The following is a 22,487-nucleotide window of genomic DNA, read 5'->3' as shown; positions in this document are numbered from 1 at the left end:
TTATTTCACAAACTGTAATAATTCAAGTAATTGTGTGAATTCTACACTGCTCCCTACCTCCTGTTTTTCCATTGTTCTGCTTCATTGAATGCTATAACTATTAGTCTGGAATCACACATACAGTTTTCTTTTTTTTTTTTCACTTAACAGAAATTGTCTAAAGGCTCCCTTAAATTAAATGATATTGCTGGTTGCACAATTGTTTAACAAACATAATGTCGACACAGTCATTCACATTTTATTTCATATAGCAAGTTATAGTCGTACATCCTAGCCATATGTGTTCAAGAACGAATAGACCTTTTGGGAATATTCATTAAAGAAAAGACTTTTTATCAAACTTTCCAGAGAACAAAACCATTACTTTCTCCATCTCTGTATACACAATCTTAAACCAGAGCTTGTGTACAGAGATTAAGAAGCAGTACCACTAATAGAGATTAAGAAGCAGTACCACTTACCATGCTTCCTTTTCTGGACCCAGTGAACAAGTGATCAATGGGTGTAATGATGGAACAGGTGCTGCTGGGTCCTCGGAGACCCAGTTACCTCCGCTGTGCAGGTAAGAGGCTGAAAATCAACAATAAAAAGGACAATGTTTAAAATACATGAGAAAAAAAGCAAAAATAAAATATATATAAAAAGGAATAAATAAAAGCAAACGGAAAAAATATACTGCTAGTTTGAATCACTGTTTCTAGTCCCTCCCCCCTTTGAATAAATGAAAATATGTTCAATATATAACAATAGTTTCTATGGATAGGGGAACACAATTTAAAATGTTTTTAGAGGTCCTTTTTGGACGTAAAATGAATAAAATAACTAAAAATACATGTATTTTCTATTTTTCTGTACATTTTCTTCCTATATCAGTAAATGTAAAAGGAATATAAAAATGACATAAAAATTAAGCCTAATGTATCGCAAAAAAGAGGGACAAACATTATTTGAATATGCAAACAAGAACATTTTTAGAGCCATTGAAAGCACATAAACAAAAAACCTGAAAATATGCCTGTCCAGAAAGGGGGGAAAATGGCACGGTCACAAAGTGGTTATGTTTTTTATTTTTATCTGGGGATCTTTGATCTTATTCATTCTTTTTTTTCCTTATGGACTCTACTTCTTGCTTTTTTTCAGAAAACAGTGTGAATAATTGCTAGACTGCATGTGTGATTCCATTTTACATTATTAATTGTGATGCTTTGCATGCTTCTCTGTGTATTGTCATCTTGTCTGTCTTTATATGAAAGATTATATTGTATTTACCTTCATGTAGGGCACTGTGTAAGGTATAAGAAACTGTGAGATAATTGGCTGCGCTATGTCTAAATTACATAAAATAAATATTAGGCTCTCATGGTTTTATACCCTGGATTTGAAGTATGGTGCATTTATCCTTTAGAATTGTCTTATATTTGAGGATTTCATAAACATAATTATTATTTTTTTTAAACTGTATGTTTAATGCCATCCTTTAGTACACTTTTATAATGTAATTCGGACGTTCCATAACCTATTGTCACTATGGTAAGGGTGGCATTACATTTGGATGTAAAATTGCCTTTCACTACAGCTTACAGAAATATCGATCTGTTAATTAGTAAGATATTGTATAGTTGTGACACAATTTCCATTATGCTTATTGTACGTGTGCATCATTAACAAACACACATTTATATAACATGCTTAAGGAATATTGGGGGAGCCTTATAATAGCTGGTACATAGGACATTGCAGATAAGCTTTTCAGAAGGGCCAAGGTAAACTGAGCACTGGAATCTGCTGGCAATGGGCAAATGTTTTACTTTTCCTTTAACATTAGTTTTATTTAGTATCCTTTAAAATGTAAAATACTCTGACTGCTTTTTTTATTATCTTGGAAAAACTATTATAAATACATTTTTATCTGACGATCCTTAAAGGATATCTGTCACCAAGTTTTACCCACAGAAACTAAAAGTGCCACCTTTAAGGCCTCTTACACATAACTCCAGCAATCTGTGAATAAGCACCCCAAAATAAAATAAGCATCCTTTAAAATACATTTTATAAATGTCCTACACCATATGCTAAATGTTGTCATTTGTTTGTACTCAGTGTCTCCTCTCTCCCAGAAATTGCTGCTCCTCCTGTTTTAATGGATGTGGATAGCATTTGCCATGTTATACACCCAGCGCTAAAAATCTCCAGACTGCGCAGTTGAAGCACCGACCTGCACAGACATGTTTCACTCTGAGCTCCTGAGGGAGCCGATGACCCAGAAGTGAAACAGTCGCCGGCAGATGTGCAGTACAGGACCTTGCCCTCCGGAGGGCAGAGCGAAGCTCTCCTGCACAGACTCGTGATGAGCAGTACTGTGTGGATGACATAGGAAACATCATCTATGTCCATCAAGACAGAAAAGTATTATTGCACAGTGAGAGGAGGCGCGGAGCACAGGCCTGCGATCAGAGCATGCCGGTCAGACACCCATGTGCCAATTAGCATATGTTGCATGAGAATCATAAAATTATAAATGGATCTGTGGGGGTCTGATACAAAGATTGTTAGAGGGAAGTGTAAGAAGGCTTAACGGTGGTGGTTTAGCTAATATGGAGAAAACTTGGTGACAGGTTCCCTTTAAGTCTATTAGGTATATGGGATAATTTCATGGTCAGATACAAGATAGTGATGATAGGTTATGAATGGGATGTACGATCTTGTAGCAACATATCTTTTCATGAATGGTAACCTGTCACCTCCAGAAACTGTGTTTACCTGTAGAAATATTGGCAATCTACAGACAAAGAGCATGCAAAACATGCCTGACTTGCTTATTAGAGCAGCAGCTACAGGGAGAAAATTAAGTTCTATTTTCCCTGCAGCTGCTACTTAGTATAGAGTGATGCTGGCTGTAATCCCTCCCTGGCATGTTGCTTGACAGCCTTCCCTACAGCTGTGTATGCAGAGCAAGCTGTCAATCAGTATTTGGGCAGTGATTACTGGTAACTGTAACGGCTCCCTTCATCTCTTGCAGCTGAATGGAGAATACAACTTTATTTTCTCCCTGCAGCCGCTGTTCCAGTAAGCAGCAATGCATGGTTTAAATGCTATTTATCTGCAGACTTTTCTATAGCTATAGGTAAAGAGTGTTCCTGAGGCTGATCTATTCCCTTTAATCAAAATAATTCCTTTCTCCCCATACATTTAAATAACTAACAGGCCTATACAGCCAGTATTTTAAGCATTGTGTTTGAGAAATGTGCTGAGCTGCATCCCACAAGCAATGGAAAAAAGTGGCGCTGTTTCTCGGTGGGAGGGAGTCCCATTTTTCTAATTCTACATAAATGGGATTGAGGAGGATTATTAAAGTAGCTTCAAGCTTGATCTTTATTATGACCTGTATCATTGTCAAACAACATGTGCCATGGTAGAGGGCAAAGCCTAGCTTTTTAGTGCTATGGATAACTGACAACACGTATAATAATCTAACAGTGTGCATCTCTGACCCGAGGATAAACCTTTTATTTTCCAAAACCTTTTAATTATGAACATTTCAAAAATAAAGGTCAATGATGTTAAAAAATGTCTTGTGGAAGAACTAAAAGACCATATGAAACCGATATAATCCCCCTATTTTTCAGTCTAAAGTACCCTAAGTTACCTCTAAGTTTCCGTTGTATTTTTTTAATTTCAGTCCTACCTATGATATTCTCCCATTATTCCTTCTGAATGCATATGTAAATGCATATGTTTATATATGTATATATGTGTACATAGACAAGTCTGTGTGTGTGTGTCCATACAAATATATCATGTACATATATATGTATATAAATATGTCATTAGCTAAAGGATTTGTGCTGCACCAAATTATCATTATTTTATTTATTTTTTTTAATCCCAGCTTTGACGCAAATGTTATTTTTAGGCATTTGCATTTTCCCTTCCTGAAAGTTTTGGAATGAAATAAACTCTAGGTGTATATTTCATTTGCTTGTCTTCGTATGGGTTTGACAATTAATACATCATTTTTTTTATGTTTCTGAATGCTTTACAACGTTCACATCTGAGATGTTGCATCTTCATCCCTCCTAATGCCTTCTTGTTTTCTTGTCCTGTTTGGGTCTAGATTTTTAATTTTACTTTTGTTTTGTTTTGTTTGTTTTTCTCCTTGTTCTCCTGTTTTGTTTTTTCGGTTTCATAGCGGATGTTGTTCAGTTTCATGGTGCAGTCTTCGTGGAAAATGCCTCCCCTTCCTCCCCTATAACTGCTCCCCACTTCAGGGGGTACAGAAGAGCAAGTGAAATCAGCATTGCAAGTCAGGTTTCTGGAATGGCCGACAGTTACACGGCTTCAAACATAGCCAACAGTAAGTGCCTCGTTGCCTGACAAGTGTGATCTAATATTCCATAGCACTTGTAGCCCTGTAGATTATAAAACATAACTATATTAATTGTTTCAGTAGTGGTATTAGAACGATCAGCCCTGTCCAGAAGGATAGCATTGTAAAGTTAGTCACAGAAAAATGATTTTCGTAGACAGCCTAAAAGGCAAAAGCCACTTATTACAAGACAGCAGAAATACAATCAGTGCTGTGACACGAGAACTGTCAACATTTGGAGACCTTTTAATATTAATCTTTCCATTTGCTTTTATAACATTTTATTAAAAATTATATGAGGTGTCAGAGCATTGCAGCTGTTATATTCAAGTATCCAGTGACTTGACATTATAAGGGAGCCTGACAACTGCCCTAGCCTCCACTACACCACCACCATGTATGTACAGCAACCGTTCCCTGCATTCTAATAAGCCCATTTCTCTGACTTGGCAATTTCTGAATTAATATACAATTAACTGTGAAGTTGCACTCGTGGTATTCAAATTGGTGATTGACTAGTTGGAGGTGTGTTGATTACACTGGACTAATCCTCCCTCTGATCACGTTAGCATGCCCCTGTAGGCATGAGCAGCATGATTTACAAGACTGATGCACAGCTGGTGGAGATCCACATCATTGCTGCCTCCCTAGGCATAGCCAGTGCACCAAATAAGCTGAATATGTAAATCTGGTTTCAACACACATACATAGTGAGAGAGAACATCGCGCATGTGCATGATCCACGCCGGCGGTGATGTCACTTTTGCAAATCTTGACGCTCAGGGCCACAGAGACGTGTTTTTATGATTAGAGGAAGGATTAGTCTGGGGTAATCAATGCTCACCTGACTAGTCAACAACTAGTTTTATTAGCACAAGCACTTCTTCAAAGTTGATTTTATATTAATTCAGCAATCGTTGATCTCTAAATAGGGGCTTGTTAGAAAAGGGAAAGGTTGCAATACATACATGGTGTCAGTTTAGTGGGGCGCAGTCAGCTGTCAGGTTCCCTTTAAGGAGCTGCTGATTAACTGAACATGATGGGTGTATTCTTATTACAGGTGACCCAAGCAATTTCCTGCTTGGCATACATTGCGTTGGCATGCTTCTGCTATAACATGCATAGTCTAGATGTTATATATTAAACCCCAGCATTCTCCCTAAGCTGTAAAGTTGTGAGGGCTGCTTTGGGTATGTCTGATAGCTCAGCTCAGTGCATCAGCTTCCTTTTCTCTCCCTGCTAGTTTTTTTTTTTTTTTTAAGAACAAGCATATGCTTATCCATATGGTTGTATGCATGCTCCTATATGTAGATTGATTTTCCCCATATATACTTTTTTATGTTTACGACTGTCTTAATGTTTTGCTTCTTAGAGATTCTTGTGATGGCTGTAGTTACTGCATGTTATGAATGAATGTGCCAGTTTGCAGAATTGCTGTGTGTCCTCAGATACTTTATAATCAGCAACAACGTTCTCTTGTCCTGCATGAATCTATCCTCATATCCAGTTACATTGCATGCTGTACATCTCATTGCAATACCTTTCCTGTGAAGTGCTGTACTGTATTTGTACATCCACCTGCTCTGCATGCACCGTGACTAAAAGAATGTCAGAATGCATGATGTATCCTATGGCGATGGTTTTACTATGGAAAAGCTATCAGCTATCAAATTTGCTGCTTTAATTACCATACAATCCAACTTTTCGTGTGTTTTTATGTATATATCGAACTGAAAGTAGCGGCAAACCTTTATGGTGATTGTCTAAATTAAAATATAATTTCTATCAACATTTTTTTAGACCAACAATGCGAAATGTCTCCATAATCAATGGCTTAGGCTAGAAAAAAAATTAAAACTTGAATGCCTAACAAAGTCTTTAGTTTTATTTACACCCAAGTTAAATAGATGTATTAAATAAAGCAAATGGAGTCTGTAAAATTATTGTAAATTAAAGAAGTCATTAATGTGAAGCAGAAAAAAAAAGTTTTGACCCATAGAGTGTGGACTGTGACCAGCTCCTAAACTCTTTGAATTGTTCTACTTATTTTGGTCATATTTAATGCACAATAAATCATAAATGTTCATAACAATAGAAAAGCCTCTTATCAAAAAAACATTCCTAATTCCAGTAGTGTCCTCTTCATCTGCTTTGAAAAATGGATTGAAAGGGTCCTTGTTTAAAAGATAACATCCAAACATGACTCCAATTATGGAAATTTATTTTGTAGTTTTGAAATATTATTCTTTAATCGAAAAAGGCATGGGACTCAGTTTCTGCCGAAAGTTCCCACATAATTAGGTGCTGCTGGTCTCACCTGAAAAAACAGCTTGGAATCTATTCCGGATTTTAAGAATACTTGTAGAATTATAAGGAACACATGCACTTTTGACACCTTTTAATTTGTGAGATGAAAATATTTGCATTTGGTTCTCATGTCTTCCAGCAACTGCTACTGACATTTAATAACTCCTGTACAAAAAAAAAATTAAATGCACTTTTTGCTGGAAGACCTATTAATTGTGACGTGATTTTGCATGTTTTGTGGTGTTAATTGGTGTGTTTGCTTTGTTCCTTTTAGAATCAAAAAATCATCTTAACCATTCCAAAAAGCTAAGTCTTCTGTCACAGCTTGCCCTCCCTTACAAACCTAACACAAAAACAAGTTCCCCTACAAAACTTAATCAGTACCATACTGAGCAAAGTCATATAGGAAGAATGCTAGAGGTGGGGGATTGGAGGCACAGCACCAGCCCAGACATCCAAGGCTCGGACTTCTCCAAAGGTATTGAAGATAGAGAGGATGTCGTACTGTTAACCCATCCACTAGCTAGAACTTTAGGATGTAACCCCTCTTCCCAGGCACATTTAATCTGCATCTTTCCATTCTATTAATTTATTGTCAGAATAGGTCGTACTAAGCAATAAAAGCTAAGAAGTCTTCAAACTTCTCTCATGATTAACATGCTGCTTACAGTTCACACCATTTTCTATGTCATGTTTATTTTAACATGCTGCCTTCATTCATGCTATCATAGGTTGTCAACATTTGTATCTGTCATTTACTTTTTTCTTTTTACAGAAATACAAACAAGCCAACAAATGGTGTATATTCACTCCTCAACATTGAAATTGCAACATTAAGGATGAAACGTTGTTGAATTATGGAAATCACAGAATCGATAGACACGTTAATGATGCACCATAAATATACAAGAGATTTGTTCTTGGAACTCAGTTTTCTACTTTCCTTTGACTGACAAATTCCCACACATTTGCAGAGTGCTTAGAGAAATACTTGCTTAACTCACGCTGGTAAATGTTTCCTGGAAAAGCCCTTCCAGCACCTGAATAAAACTTTTACTTTCTTTTATTGTCAATCACTTAAATACATAGTACAGTGGTTCATGTGGTGTGAACCACTGTACCATGTTTTTAAATGATTGACAAAGAAAAATGACTTTTTACTGAAGTGCTGGAATGTTTTTTTCTTGTATATGTTAATGATGTGGAAATTATTTTAAAAATGAAAACAACATTTTCAAAACATATCTATTTATTAATTTATGAGTACGAGTGCCACTCTCTGAAATACCCACACTTACACGCCTTAGAAAGCTTTCAGAGAGGTTAGTACTAGTTGTCTGATGAGTGTAATGCCACAATGAATGCACTTGAGTATGAAAATCATAAAGATCCGCTACTGTTTACAATTGCTGACTAATGGCGTTTCAGGTGTGCTCGATGGGAAAAAGATCTGGAGAGGCTGAAGCCCACGGAAAAACTTTTAGGGTGCTTTCACATTGCATTGTGTGTCCCCTTCAAGGCATACGTCCAAACTCTCCTGCAAAACGAGGTTTGGACGAATGCGACTGGGCCAATGGACTTTAATGGTGACGGCAGAACGAATGTGCTGCTGTGTACCATATTCGGGAGTGTACACCGACAGGAGGCGTACACTCAGACATAGTAGACTGCGTCTGGGTGTCCACCTCCTGTAGGCGTGCATGGCAGAGCTTACGTTTCCTTTGCCGTTACTATTACAGTCTATTGGCCCCTTTAACACATGTGTCTGGATCCCGTTTTGGCCTGGCAAGTTCGTGTTAAAAAAAATGGCTCCTGGAACACTTTGGAGTAATGGCCATATCACTGGTTCAAACACCAAATCAATGTAATGTTGAGATGACAGTGTACCTGGAATGAAGACTAGAGGAGTCTGGCTACTGTATGTTATGCCACCCATCACAGGACAAATGTGACATTCCATCGTGAAGGCCTCCTCATGGAGTTGCCCACGGTGTCTCCAGATTTAAATCAGAGGTTGGAATGTTCCAGTGAAGGCGGAAAATGAGGTCTTTCTTGTTCAGTGAGTCTAGCTTTTGTGTTGGATGAAATGTTAGCTGGGTATTGGTTTAGAGACCATGTGAGTAACGTCATGAAGAGGCCTTCAAGGAGGGAATGTCACACCGCATCAACTCCCCAGGTTGTGGTGTGGCGTGGCATAATATACATTACCTGGATCCCTCTAGTTTTTGTTTCAGGTACTCTACAGGTCAGCATTACATTGATTTGGTCTTGAATCCAGTGCTTAGGGCCATTGCTCCAAAGTGTCTCAGGAGTAATTTTTCATCACAACAACGCTAGGCCGCATGTTGATCATGATAATCTGAGCAGCCTATGTGGCCTAAAAGTGCTACCATGGCCTGCAGCATTTCCGGATGTGTCACTCATGGAAAAAATCTGGGATGTCATTAGTCTGCAATTGCAAAAGGAACTGCCAGCAGCGGATCTTGATGATTTGCCTGCCCAAGTGCATTCCTCGTGGCAAAACATTCCTCAGACAACCATTAATAAACTCATTGATAACATGTCAAGGCTTGTTAGTGTGTGTATTTCTGTGCATGGCACTCAAACTCAATACTGAATAAAACGATATGTTTTGAAAATGTTGTTTATGGTTTTTTTAGCATTTGGATATCATTAACATATCCTGTGATTTCCACAGTTCTCCAACTTTTCCTTCTTGGTTTTGTTATTGCATTGCTGAAGAGTGAGTACAGGTCCTTCTCAAAAAATTAGCATATAGTGTTAAATTTCATTACCATAATGTAATGATTACAATTAAACTTTCATATATTATAGATTCATTATCCACCAACTGAAATTTGTCAGGTCTTTTATTGTTTTAATACTGATGATTTTGGCATACAACTCCTGATAACCCAAAAAACCTGTCTCAATAAATTAGCATATCAAGAAAAGGTTCTCTAAATGACCTATTACCCTAATCTTCTGAATCAACTAATTAACTCTAAACACATGCAAAAGATACCCGAGGCTTTTAAAAACTCCCTGCCTGGTTCATTACTCAAAACCCCCATCATGGGTAAGACTAGCGACCTGACAGATGTCAAGAAGGCCATCATTGACACCCTCAAGCAAGAGGGTAAGACCCAGAAAGAAATTTCTCAACAAATAGGCTGTTCCCAGAGTGCTGTATCAAGGCACCTCAATGGTAAGTCTGTTGGAAGGAAACAATGTGGCAGAAAACGCTGTACAACGAGAAGAGGTGACCGGACCCTGAGGAAGATTGTGGAGAAGGACCGATTCCAGACCTTGGGGAACCTGAGGAAGCAGTGGACTGAGTCTGGCGTGTGCAGGAAATGGGCTACAGGTGCCGCATTCCCCAGGTAAAGCCACTTTTGAACCATAAACAGCGGCAGAAGCGCCTGACCTGGGCTACAGAGAAGCAGCACTGGACTGTTGCTAAGTGGTCCCAAGTACTTTTTTCTGATGAAAGCAAATTTTGCATGTCATTCGGAAATCAAGGTGCCAGAGTCTGGAGGAAGACTGGGGAGAAGGAAATGCCAAAATGCCTGAAGTCCAGTGTCAAGTACCCACAGTCAGTGATGGTGTGGGGTGCCATGTCAGCTGCTGGTGTTGGTCCACTGTGTTTCATCAAGGGCAGGGTCAATGCAGCTAGCTATCAGGAGATTTTGGAGCACTTCATGCTTACATCGGCTGAAATGCTTTATGGAGATGAAGATTTCATTTTTCAGCACGACCTGGCACCTGCTCACAGTGCCAAAACCACTGGTAAATGGTTTACTGACCATGGTATTACTGTGCTCAATTGGCCTGCCAACTCTCCTGACCTGAACCCCATAGAGAATCTGTGGGATATTGTGAAGAGAAAGTTGAGAGACGCAAGACCCAACACTCTGGATGAGCTTAAGGCCGCTATTGAAGCATCCTGGGCCTCCATAACATCTCAGCAGTGTCACAGGCTGATTGCCTCCATGCCACGCCGCATTGAAGCAGTCATTTCTGCCAAAGGATTCCCGACCAAGTATTGAGTGCATAACTGAACATTATTATTTGATGGTTTTTTTGTTTGGTATTAAAAAACACTTTTATTTGATTGGTCGGGTGAAATATGCTAATTTATTGAGACAGGTTTTTTGGGTTATCAGGAGTTGTATGCCAAAATCATCAGTATTAAAACAATAAAAGACCTGACAAATTTCAGTTGGTGGATAATGAATCTATAATATATGAAAGTTTAATTGTAATCATTACATTATGGTAAATAATGAAATTTAACACTATATGCTAATTTTTTGAGAAGGACCTGTATATGTATGTATGAATCTATGTGTGTAAAACAAAATAGAAATTTTCCCATTTTATTGAACAGGATATCTTTATATTACTACACTTTGGATCACAAAGAACCTGCAACTAGTTCTTCTACCTTACAGTTGAATACTGTCCATTCATGACCCCTTGTGATGTTTTTTTTAAATAAGAAACTATAGTTGCCTAGAATTTTATCGTATCTCCAAGTATAGGTATAGCAGTGGTTGTAATTTTATACTTTTATAAAAAGAGGCACGGATATAAATTGATAATTTATAACAAAGAAAAAATAGATATTTCTTAAATATTCAAATTTTCTTTGTAATTTGGTAGCCACCGCTGTGTATATGTATAGGTGACTGTCACGCACAGTGTAGTATAGACTTAGTGCACCACAAAGGGATAAGGGCAAGGGAGGCCCAACACTAGAGAAGTGGGGAGTGGAGACCCCTCGGATAATCTAACGTAACCCTGTCAGCCCTAAGAGACCCTAAATAGGTTCTGCACCTATCGCCAAGCAGTATACCTAATCCCTGTCAGACCCTAGTGGTAAGCTCTGCTTAGGGAAGGAAGAGGTGAATGCTGGTTGAACCCCACTAACATTAAAGACAACTAGGATACACAAAACAAGGGGAACTTAGCTTGAGTAGACTCAGAGAAACCCCGTCGTCCTTCAACCTTCAAAGAGGACGCTAGCCGACTGCTGCAGCTCCAAGTCTCAACAGGGAAGTGCAAATAGAAAATATCACCCGCAACTCCCAACAGGAAGTTAGGAGTTATAAACACCCAGATCCAGGTTTGACCATTAGAGCCGGGGGATGTGGCCACTGGGTCCTAGCATCAGAAGGACCAGGCAAAGCAAACTGCTGAGACCTTCTGCAGACAGACACATTTCAATGGTCTGCAGCCTCTGACACATCGTGACAGTGACAGGTCATTGGGTGGACTGAAGAAACAAAATACCTTAAAGCTTAGGAAACTAAAGGCAGACAGGCAGCTTAGCAATAATAATAATAATATGTCCAATATAAAACTCTGAAATTTAATTAGTTATCTACACTCAATCTTCTGCTAGTTCTACAAACTCCTGGATTATCCTGATAATCCTGGATTCTGGTCTAATATGTGCTGGTATGATGACTATCAAATGTGAGTTAGTAATTTACAAAGGTTTTAAACCTTGAAAGGAGTTTAAAGTAAGCAAGAAATATAGTTGCCCTCAATATTATTCTATACTAGTTTACTACATTACCTACATGAGTCTGAAACCGTTCATCTTGCAAAAATCCATAAAAAAAAACTGGGGTTTATCCCTCTGCTGATCTTTAATTGGCTGAAGTCCTACTCCTTTGGTTAAAGGTATGGTGTTTATTGAACTTTTGTCCTAATGCACAAAAATTCCCTAAACACCAGTACGGAGGGGAACGTCTGCTGCAGACAATTGTTTTACAGCTAGACAAGTAAAAGTAAAAAAAAACGGTAGAGGCATGACTGAGCTAACTAAAACAAACAGATAAGATGTATTTTATATCTTTTTATGCAAGTCCTGTAGAGAAAATTGCGTTTAACCACCTTCTAATCTTCACCTGATGGATAGTTGATGTCCAGGGACGGGAATTACTTATCTTTGTACTACACTGGAAGGGATTGAATGTCTCTGCTGTCTTATAGCCAAACAAGGCACAATAAGGAGGAATGACGTGGCTGAGCTCTTGAGACACACCAATTAGATTGATTTCTTTAAATATTTCTTAGCCACACATTGGACAGTAAGGAGTAGAAACATGGCTGAGCTCTTGAGACACATATTTTTTTTAGATATTCCACGTACAGAGTCTGCTGATTTTCATCTGGTTATTGGATGATACCCAATGATGGGACCTAGTGATCTTTTCTCCTATTGCAGACAGGCTGGGAGGGGGGGGGGTGACTTCTGCTGCAGACAGTTGTCTTACAGCCACACAGTAAGTAGGAGAAGGAAAAGGGGTGGGCTCCTGAGGCACACAGATAATAACATGTTATCTTGTTTCTTAGTTTTAACTGTAATAATAAGACAAAAATAAAAATAAAGAAAAGGAGAAGATTAAGGGAGGAATTTATTTGGTGTTCCTTTAAGAGTTTAAAGTACTCTCTTACCTGCAATTATATTACATTTATCAAAGTTTGTTGATAAAAAGTAATCCAGTATGACATTTGATGAATTACAGTTTAGATAGACTGTTCATCTAGAATAGTGTTTCTCAACTCCAGTCCTCAAGACCCACCAATAGGTCATGTTTTCAGGATTTCCTTAGTATTGCACAGGTGATGGAATTAATGCTTGAGCAGGTGCTGAAATTATCACCTGTGCCATACTAAGGATATCCAGAAAACTTGACCTGTTGGTACATCTTGAGGACCGGAGTTGAGAAACACGGATCAAGAACAGTGGTTTGTTCATAGATGAATATCAGGAGTTTCAAGGACAGTCATTTGTACAGTCATAAGAAAAACTAAGTACATCTTTTTAAATATATGGTTTTACATATCACGGCATAATAAAAAAAAATCAGGTCCTTTCAACATCTTAAAATTAGCTAAATGCAATCTCAGATGAACAACAAAATATAATAAATGAAAGTGTAATTTGTCAATTAAAAAAAAATCCAAAATGCAGGAGCAGTATAAGTATATGAAAAATGAACTACTCTCTTACTGTTAGGAACTAAAAGGAAGCAGTAGCCAGGTGCTGCTAATCAAATGTCCTCAGTTGATTGTTTATCGGCAAGTACGACCATCTTTATAAAAGCAGAAGTATTGTCATTTTGCTGGTCTGGAGCCTTCAGGCATGTGTCACACGATGAAAAGTAGAAAATACATCAGCAATCAATCCTAGAATGGTGATAAGACAATTTTCAAACAATTTGGTTTCTATTATTTTGTAGTGAGAAAGATTATTTATAGAAGGAAATCATTCAATATAACTGACAATGACTTCAAGTTTTCAAAGTTTCATCTAAACAAACCACAAGACTTAGGACAGATGAGACCAAACTGGAGATGATTGGCTATAATGCCCTTTGCCATGTTTGATTAAAACCGCATACAGTACAGTATACCACCTTCACGGTGGTGAAGCAGTGATGAGTCGACTATGAACTCCTCTAGAGTCAAATTTGAGGACATCTATCCAAAACTTAAAGCTTGGTTGAAAGTGGATTGTGCAATTGGACAATGATCTCAAGCACGCCAGCAAATCTGCATTGGAAAGACTAAAAAAGAAAATAAAGTTGTGGCAATGACTCACAATTTAAACCTTTGCCCAATTGAAACACTGTAGATAAAAGAGTGCCCCCAAACCTCTATGAACTTAAAGAGGAACTTTCACCAATTTGTGCATGTTAAAACGGTGGTCCATAGGTCAAAGTAATTTTCAGATAAAAAGAGGGACATGTTACCAGAACCAAACATACAGTAACTATCTTCTGCGGATTATTAATTGGCTTCCCCAACGCCTCCCAAAGAAGCAGAGCGAAACGCGCGTCGTGGCAAAGGGACATCATAATATTCACCGGGCTTGTGCAATAAGGGTGCACATTATTTTATACTGCTATTCTAGTATTATTTTCTTCCTGTTAACTATGGCACCGCACTTATGTCTGTGGCTAACAGGGACTCAGTCCTAACTTTACTAACGGGCTGATGCATAAATCTTTTCAAACAGGCATGCTTATATAGCAGCCACCTCACACTTATTGTTTACTTGGTTTGTTTTTCACATAAAAGCTAAATGATATTGTATTTGCACCTTACACAATAACTCTATTTTGCCTTTCATTGTATTTATTTTTTGGCATTAATTGTAGACTTGGGGTCAGACCAATTATCAGTAAGGTATGCTATATTCGCGGCCTTCTGATACACTGTCCATATAGTGCGGTCTGCTTGCCCACGTTTTATCCCCACCTTTTTATGCAAGTTTTTTGCAGCCAATTAATAATCCGCAGAATATAGTCACTGTATGTTTGGTTCCTGTGACATGTTGTGAACAGAATCCCTCTTTTTATCTAGCATCTTTATTTGTTATTGATTTTTTTTAAACACTTTTTTTATATTATTATTAATAAAATATTATTTTTTATTTGAATCTAATGTACTTCCTTCTTTACCTGGGTTATTTCTCTGTGGTAAATTTTGTGATGGTTATGTATTTTTTGGAGTACTGAAACCCAACCTTTCGTTATGGGTAACATTATTTTTGGACTATATTGAGTTATAATTACATTTTCTAATATACTTGCATTAACCTTCTTTAACTATACTATCTAACTGCTATACTTTTTTTCCCCTTCTTCCTTTTTAATAATGCTTCTTTTAGCTATCTTGGTGCATGCTGAGATACTCAAACTTAGCGTCATCAGGGGGCAGAAGCTGTGATGTCACTGACATTATGGCACTAAATAGATAGTGATTTCAAATTAAAATTATTTTCCGTCAGACCACCCCTATAAACAAGCCACATTATCGAATAGCAGCTGTAAAGCTTAGAAAAGTATAGTTCTTATTTTTTTATTTCTCCTCTCCATTGCAGAAATATTTGCTTGTAAGTTTTATGTTATAATGTATGTTATAGCTCAACTGGGTGTAACCAGAGATTTGTCTATGGTGAGTTTACTTCTCCCCCTGCATGAGGCTGACCAATCAAAAGCAGGCTGCAACACACAGGGGGGAAAAAGAACACAACCTCTTCCCCCTGATCTCTGCAGCTTCTGTGTAGAGATACAGCAGAGCTAAGTTATGTAACATTACAAATCCCTACAGATCTCATGTCATGACAGTCAATTTGGAGGGGGGGGGGGGTGAAAGCTGAAAGCACAGTGCTTAGAGATCTGGAAGTGTTTGTAGGCATACCTAACCTTGATCAGTTGTATCTCAGTTACTGCAGAGCTACTGTATGTATCATTAAAAACGCTCCCAAACCTCATCTATCACTGCTGTCTGCTCTGACCCCCCCCCCCCCCCCCCCCCCACACACACACACACACACACACACACACACACACACACACACACACACACACACACACTGACTACCGTCAGATGAGATCTGGAGGTGTTTGTAATTATATAAACCTCAGCACATCTCTACACAGTAACTCCAGAGATCAATGAGGAGAGGAGGGTGTGTTTTTTTTCCTGTGTTATGTTTAGTCAAACTCATGCAGGGGAAGAAGTACCCATCCATAGAGACAAATCAATGTTAACAACCAGCTCAACAAATTATAACCTAATCTTTGCTACTTAATATCTCCGCTACGGAGAGGAGAAATTTAAAAATAAAAACTATGTTTTACTCATTTGTGCAGTCACTATTCCATGATATGGCCAGTTTAACATGTTCACAGTGGCGAAAAGTCCTGTTTAAGGCTAAGTTGACATTTGCGTTTGGGGGCTTTGCGGAGGGCTGCGTACTTCCTCAGTTAAGCTCTGCCTACTTCCGCATACTTCTACATGCGTCCTGTGTACCTATCTTTAACATTGGGTACGCAGGACATTCAGATGTATGCGGATGCGTTGTTTTGACGCCCCCGCCGACTGCACGAGAACACAAGTTTTGTCTTGTGCGGATGGCGGGCGCGTCAAAACAATGCTTCCGTATACATATGCATGTCCTGTGTGCCCGATGTTAAAGATAGGTATGCAGGACGCATGCAGAAGTAGGCGGAGCTTAACGGAAGTACGCAGCCCTCCGCCAAGCTCCCGAACGCAAATGTGAAACCAGCCTAAGTCTTTAAGCAACAATGAAATGAACAGCAGCAATGAAAGAAGCTTGGGCAAGGATTCCTCCAGAACAATGTGTGAGACTGATAATAAGTAATAATTTTCTGTATGAATTTATTGCTGTTAAAAGTACCATAGTTATACAAGCTAAAAAATATTTTTTATCACACTGCTTCTGCATTTTGGCCTGCTTTCTGTTGAAGAGTATAATTTGTCATGTGTTCAACTGAAGTTGTAATGGGCTAATAATTCTAAGACCTTCTAAGGACCAGATGTTTTTAACTTCTTTATTGTGGCCTGATACGTAAAACACTAAAATTCAAAGAGGTGTACATAGTTAGTCACATTACTATCAGCTGATAATTCTCTCTAGGGTGGAGAGCATTCCTTTGATCAGCAGTCCTACAGCATTTCATTTTAAACAGATGTCCGTCCATATATGTTCTAAACTGACATCCTTTCTACTGGAAACCTGAACAGATGACTCAAGCTTTATACTTGCTATATGCGCCTGCTATCTAAGTATTAAGCATAACAAAAACAAAGTTGCACGTTAAATTGAGCATTGCTGAGCCCTCACAACATAGTTTGCTGATTTTGTGAATAATGTAACCAACAATATCATATTTGTAGATTTAATTCTAGTACCTTATCCTGCGGTTTGTAGATTTATTAAACTGTGTATGTATGTAATAGTTGTGGTTATGAAATAGTCAGTGGTATTAATAAACATTTTCATAATAATCTAACATTAAATGTAATGTTTTTTTTTATTGAATATAGACTGTTTGTTTTACATCAGTGGTTCTTCAGAAGTTTGCATGGAACAAGTAATATTTACCTCTTTCACAAGTAACGACCTTATCTTGCATGTATGAAATTAGAAAACACTAATGTCTGGAGATGTCTCTAGTTTGGACAGCTGCATATGCATGTGAAGCACGTTTTCAAACAGGAATGACTTTTTAATTTATTTTTTGCTTCCTTCTTAAAAGTCTGAACACAATTTTGGCTTATTTTTATGTGTCTGACAAATTACTCCTACAGTAGTAGCAGCTATTTTAAAAGTTTAGCGTCTTCCTTAATTACTGCCATAATTGTGGTTACCTTTTTTTATTTATTTTATTTATTTTTGCGTTTCCTTCTCAGTCTTGGGTGTAATGTTCTCTTTTCTGTCAGTTGCAGCAAAGTGGTGGGGCACAAAAAGGATTGACTATGCCCTCTATTGTCCGGATGCCCTCACTGCCTTTCCAACGGTTGCTCTTCCTCACCTTTTCCATGCCAGTTATTGGGAATCCACAGACGTTGTTTCATTCCTATTGCGACAAGTAAGTGATATATTTCTTGTTTTGCTGTCACCATCTAAATGCAACCTAAATTTTAGAATTTGTGCCCACGTTGCGGATTCGTGTGCGGATTTTTCCGCACCGTTTTTGTGCGGATTTCACCTGCGTTTTTACACCTGCGGATTCCTATTGAGGGGCAGGTGTAAAACGCTGCTGAATCCGCACAAAGAATTGACATGCTGCGGAAAATACAACGCTGCCTTTATGCGTGGTATTTTCCGCACCATGGGCACTGCGGATTTGGTTTTCCATAGGTTTACATGGTACTGTAAACCACATGAAAAACAGCTGCGAATCTGCAGCGGCCAATCCGCTGCGGATCCGCAGCCAAACCCGCAACGTGTGCACATAGCCTCACACTGTCAGGACAATTATCACACTAATGAGACACACAAGATCCAAATTTAGTCCAATATCCATACATTTTCTGAGAACAGACACCGAGCACATTGTGAAAATATCACATGCTTCCCATATAGGCTCTTTCATGCAATTTTGCATTAAAGCTTAAGGGGAGCCTGTTTACTCAAAAAGTCTACTTATCTGCAGATATAGTGCCAATCTGCAGGTAAATAGTGCTTTATTATGTTTACTTGAACGGTGGCTACAGGGAGAAAATGAAGTTATATTCTCCCTGCATCCACTTGCTGTAGTCAAGGTTACAATAAGCCAGCCAGACATGATTTAGACGCTAATTGCCTGCTGACTACCACTATATCTTCAGGTTTTAACATTTTTTGGCAGACACAGGTTCCCTTTGAATGGGTTGTCCTCTTTCAGAAAACTTTCTGCAATAAGCTGTGGTAGTTATAAAATAAGCAAATTGAGTATTGCCCTCCTCTCACTCAGCGCCTGATCTCAGACACTTTCACGATCTCTGCTGTTTATCTGCAGCCATCACATTGGCAGGATTTTCATCACATCAGCAGCGCTACAGCCAGTCAATGAACTCTGCAGTTCCTGCCATCTGCTCATGACGTGTTTCAGTTTTACAAGCTGATATTCATGGCACAAACTGTTTTAAATTCTGCCACTAAAGCTTAAAAGGGTTGTGTATTACTAAAAATCTTTTCAACGGCCTTAGGGTGCTTAATATAAATAAACTAAAAAAACAAACCCCGAAGCCCATACTTGTATGCTAAATTACTGGACTGATGCTGCTCCTCTGTTCAGTTGCTGGCTTTCTCAGCTTAACTCCTGGCTTCATCTACCAGCTAGCAGCATTGTGATTTGGCTGCAGAAAAGAGGATCGGCTCTGGTCCTTTAAGTTATTTATTTTTAAGGCCACTGAAAAATTGCTTAAAGTAATGGACATCCCTTTTAAGAAATATATGACAGAGCACATAAGGCACAAGTTTAAGGTAAAATACATTAGAAAAAATGTTAAAAAAATAAATGTTACCTGTTGGCTATGGTGTGCCTGATGGTAGTACCCATTTAGTGTAGCACTTGAACATTGGTTAATAATGGTCACTATGCTGATCATGCAGCTTTTTCTAGATTTGTTGAGTATGTACATGAAATATTCAGAAAGTTGTGTTATCTGCTTAAAAAATATTGACAATTTGCAAATTTGGATTGATGTGGATGACCAGTTCGTGGACAGTTACATTAATATTGTCACGTGTATGCTCATTTCAGGTCATGAGACATGAAACAGCAAGCGTCTTGGAGTTGGTTGGAAAAGAAGTTTCTGTGTTCAGCCCTTCAAAACCAAGGGAAAAGTGGCTAAGAAAGCGAACACATGTGAAACTAAGGGTACCTAAGAACCTGAAATCACTTATTGTTTTCAACCTAAGTTGTTACCTAGCCCAGTTACATTATCATAACACAAAACAATGTAAAACCTCATTCAGACATCCGCTTTTCACACACATGTTCTATTGGTGTTTTTCACAGACAGAACACATACCCATTTAAGTCTAAGGTGCTATTCACATGTCCAGGTTTTTAAAATCACAGAGACATGTCTGTTTTTAGTTGCAGTCATGGATCAAAATTACCCATACTAGTCTATTGATTGTTGAGTATCACTTACAGCTCACGGATGACATCAGTGTGCATTGCATGTTCTGTCTGTCACCAACATTGTAATGTGTAGGAAAAACTTTGAAAGTTATTTATTTTTTCATTCGTCAAAATCACTGATGATAAGAACTGATAGCTGACTAAACACAGTTGAAAATCTGATCCAAAACCTGGTGAAACTCACTGTTCTTTTTTTTTTTTTTTGCGCATGTGATAAATCACATACAGTCATGGCCAAAAATATTGGCACCCTTTTAATTGTTTCGGAAAATTAAGTATTTCTCACAGAAAATTATTGCAATTACATGTGTTTTGTTGTACACATGTTTATTTCCTTTTGTGTATTGGAGCAACACAACAAAAGAGGAAAAAAGGTAAATTGGACATCAGTAAAAAAAGGGATGGAAAATATTGTCAGCACCCTCAACTTAATATTTGGTTGTACACCCTTTGGAATAAATAACTTCAATCAATCACTTAATGTAACCATTAACAAGCTTCTTACACCCCTCAACTGGAATTTTGGATCACTCTTCTTTGCAAACTGCTCCAGGCTCTCATATTTGAAGAATGACTTCTCCCAACAGCAATTTTAAGATCTCTCCGCAAGTGTTCAATCACATTGACTCATAGCTGGCCACTTCAGAACACTCCAGTGCTTTGTTTCCATACATTTCTGGGTGCTTCTTGAAGTATGTTTTGGGTCATTGTCTTTATGTTTCTGTGTCAGCAGTGGGGTCCTCCTGGGTCTCCTGCCATAGCGTTTAATTTAATTCAAATGTCGATGGCTAGTTCACGCTGAGACTGATGCACCTTTTCTTTGAAACTTGATTGGGGCTGCTTATCCACCATCCAGACTATCCTGCATTGCAACCATTCCAGCAATTTTTCTCTGCCATCCACGTCTGCTGAGATTAACTACAGTGCCATGGGTTGTAAATTTCTTGATTATGTTGTGCACCACAAAGGAACATCAAGATCTCTGGAGATAGACTTGTAACCTTGAAATTGTTCTCTTCTCCAAAGTTCTCCATGCTTAGTGTTGCACACACAGACACACAATGCGAAGATGAAGTCGACTTTTATCTGGTTTTAGGTGTGATTTTCATATTGTCCACACCTGTTACTTGCCACAGGTAAATTTGAACAAGTGTCACATGCTTGAAACAAAGTTGTTTACCCCCTTTTTTGGAAAGGTGCGTTTTGTTAAGGATTCTAGGAATTGTGATGAATAAATAAATGCTCACACGAAAATTGAATAAACAAAAAATGAATTTACTTAATAAATAATAAGAAAATATACAGTCACTAAAAACAGTAAAATAACATTACATACATTACATCACTATGGTAGAAGTCAATCAGACTTGTCTGTCTCTGTATCTCCTCATCTCGCTTCCATCTGTGTGTCTCTGTGTCCTCACTAAGGTTCCAGTCATCTTTTATATCTTATACTGTCCAATGTATCTCAGTAAAAACTTTGATGGTCATTGGAATGCCAGGAAGAAACCCCCTTAAAATGGTCAGTTACTGACAACAAGTAGCTGGTCAGTTACTATCAATAAATACATCTACGAATAACAAATAACTGGTCATTTACTAAACAACAGATGACCTTCTGCTAGGTGGGTCATCTGGTTGGACATTTAAACTTCAGTGACCTGCTGCGAACTCCATGAAAGTAAATATATATTATAACTGATTGAAACCATATTAATATCTCAATAATTAGTATTAATTAGTATTAATTAATTGCAGTGTTTGAAACCATTAAAGATAACTTACTACACAAGGTGCCAACAATTTTGTCCTGTCCATTTTTGGGGTTTAGTGTGAAATTCTGTTCAGTTTGCCTTTTTCTCTCTGTGTTTTTGTGTTATTCCAATACACTCAAGGAAATAAACGTGTATAGCAAAACATGTGTAATAAAACGTGTAAATGCTATAATTTCCTGGGAGAAACCACACTGTCGGCCATGACTGCATGTCTGAATGAGTCCTAAGCGTTCACATTTAGTTTATTAGTGGTCCTGAGTTACATGCATCTTTTTCTTATCTCGCTTCCTAAAATGCAATGTAGACAAAACTGAACTCATCATCTTTTGCCTCGCCTAACCCCTCTACCTGATCTATTCATTACAACTAATGACACCACTGCCTCGGGGTAACCCTGGACTGTGTCCTGTCCTTCAAACCGCAAATCCAAGCTCTCACCGCATCCTGCCGCCTCAAACTCAAAAATGTATCCAGAATCCGTCCCTTCTAGTGATGAGCGAGTGTGCTTGTTATTCGAGTTTTCCAAGCATGCTTGGGTGTTCTCCTAGTATCTTTGGCGTGCTCGTAGATTAT

General features: G+C 38.2%; 1 protein-coding gene and 1 long non-coding RNA gene across 10 annotated transcripts in view; one reads left to right on the top strand and one right to left on the bottom strand.

Moving 5' to 3' along the window:
- PITPNM2 (phosphatidylinositol transfer protein membrane associated 2) overlaps window positions 1–22,487 on the top strand; it is a 441,487-nt gene that overhangs the window by 392,918 nt on the left and 26,082 nt on the right. For 6 of the 9 annotated variants that reach the window (XM_077293187.1, XM_077293186.1, XM_077293190.1 and 3 more), the window contains 4 exons: window positions 4,190–4,354; window positions 6,948–7,151; window positions 17,945–18,093; window positions 19,753–19,869. In XM_077293187.1, coding sequence (XP_077149302.1) covers window positions 4,190–4,354; window positions 6,948–7,151; window positions 17,945–18,093; window positions 19,753–19,869 — 635 coding nt within the window. The remainder of the gene's footprint in view (window positions 1–4,189; window positions 4,355–6,947; window positions 7,152–17,944; window positions 18,094–19,752; window positions 19,870–22,487) is intronic. The other 3 variants (XM_077293192.1, XM_077293191.1, XM_077293193.1) reach the window with 2 other exon arrangements.
- On the bottom strand, window positions 288–17,998 carry LOC143811092 (uncharacterized). The gene is made up of 3 exons (XR_013223386.1): window positions 17,873–17,998; window positions 13,701–13,876; window positions 288–570 (listed from the first exon to the last, which is right to left on the bottom strand). It is a non-coding gene; the product is annotated as an uncharacterized LOC143811092 (long non-coding RNA).

This window comes from Ranitomeya variabilis, chromosome 1 (assembly GCF_051348905.1).
Source record: "Ranitomeya variabilis isolate aRanVar5 chromosome 1, aRanVar5.hap1, whole genome shotgun sequence".
In the NCBI taxonomy this organism is placed as follows: Eukaryota; Metazoa; Chordata; class Amphibia; order Anura; family Dendrobatidae; genus Ranitomeya; species Ranitomeya variabilis.
This window is presented reverse-complemented; position numbering and strand designations above follow the sequence as displayed.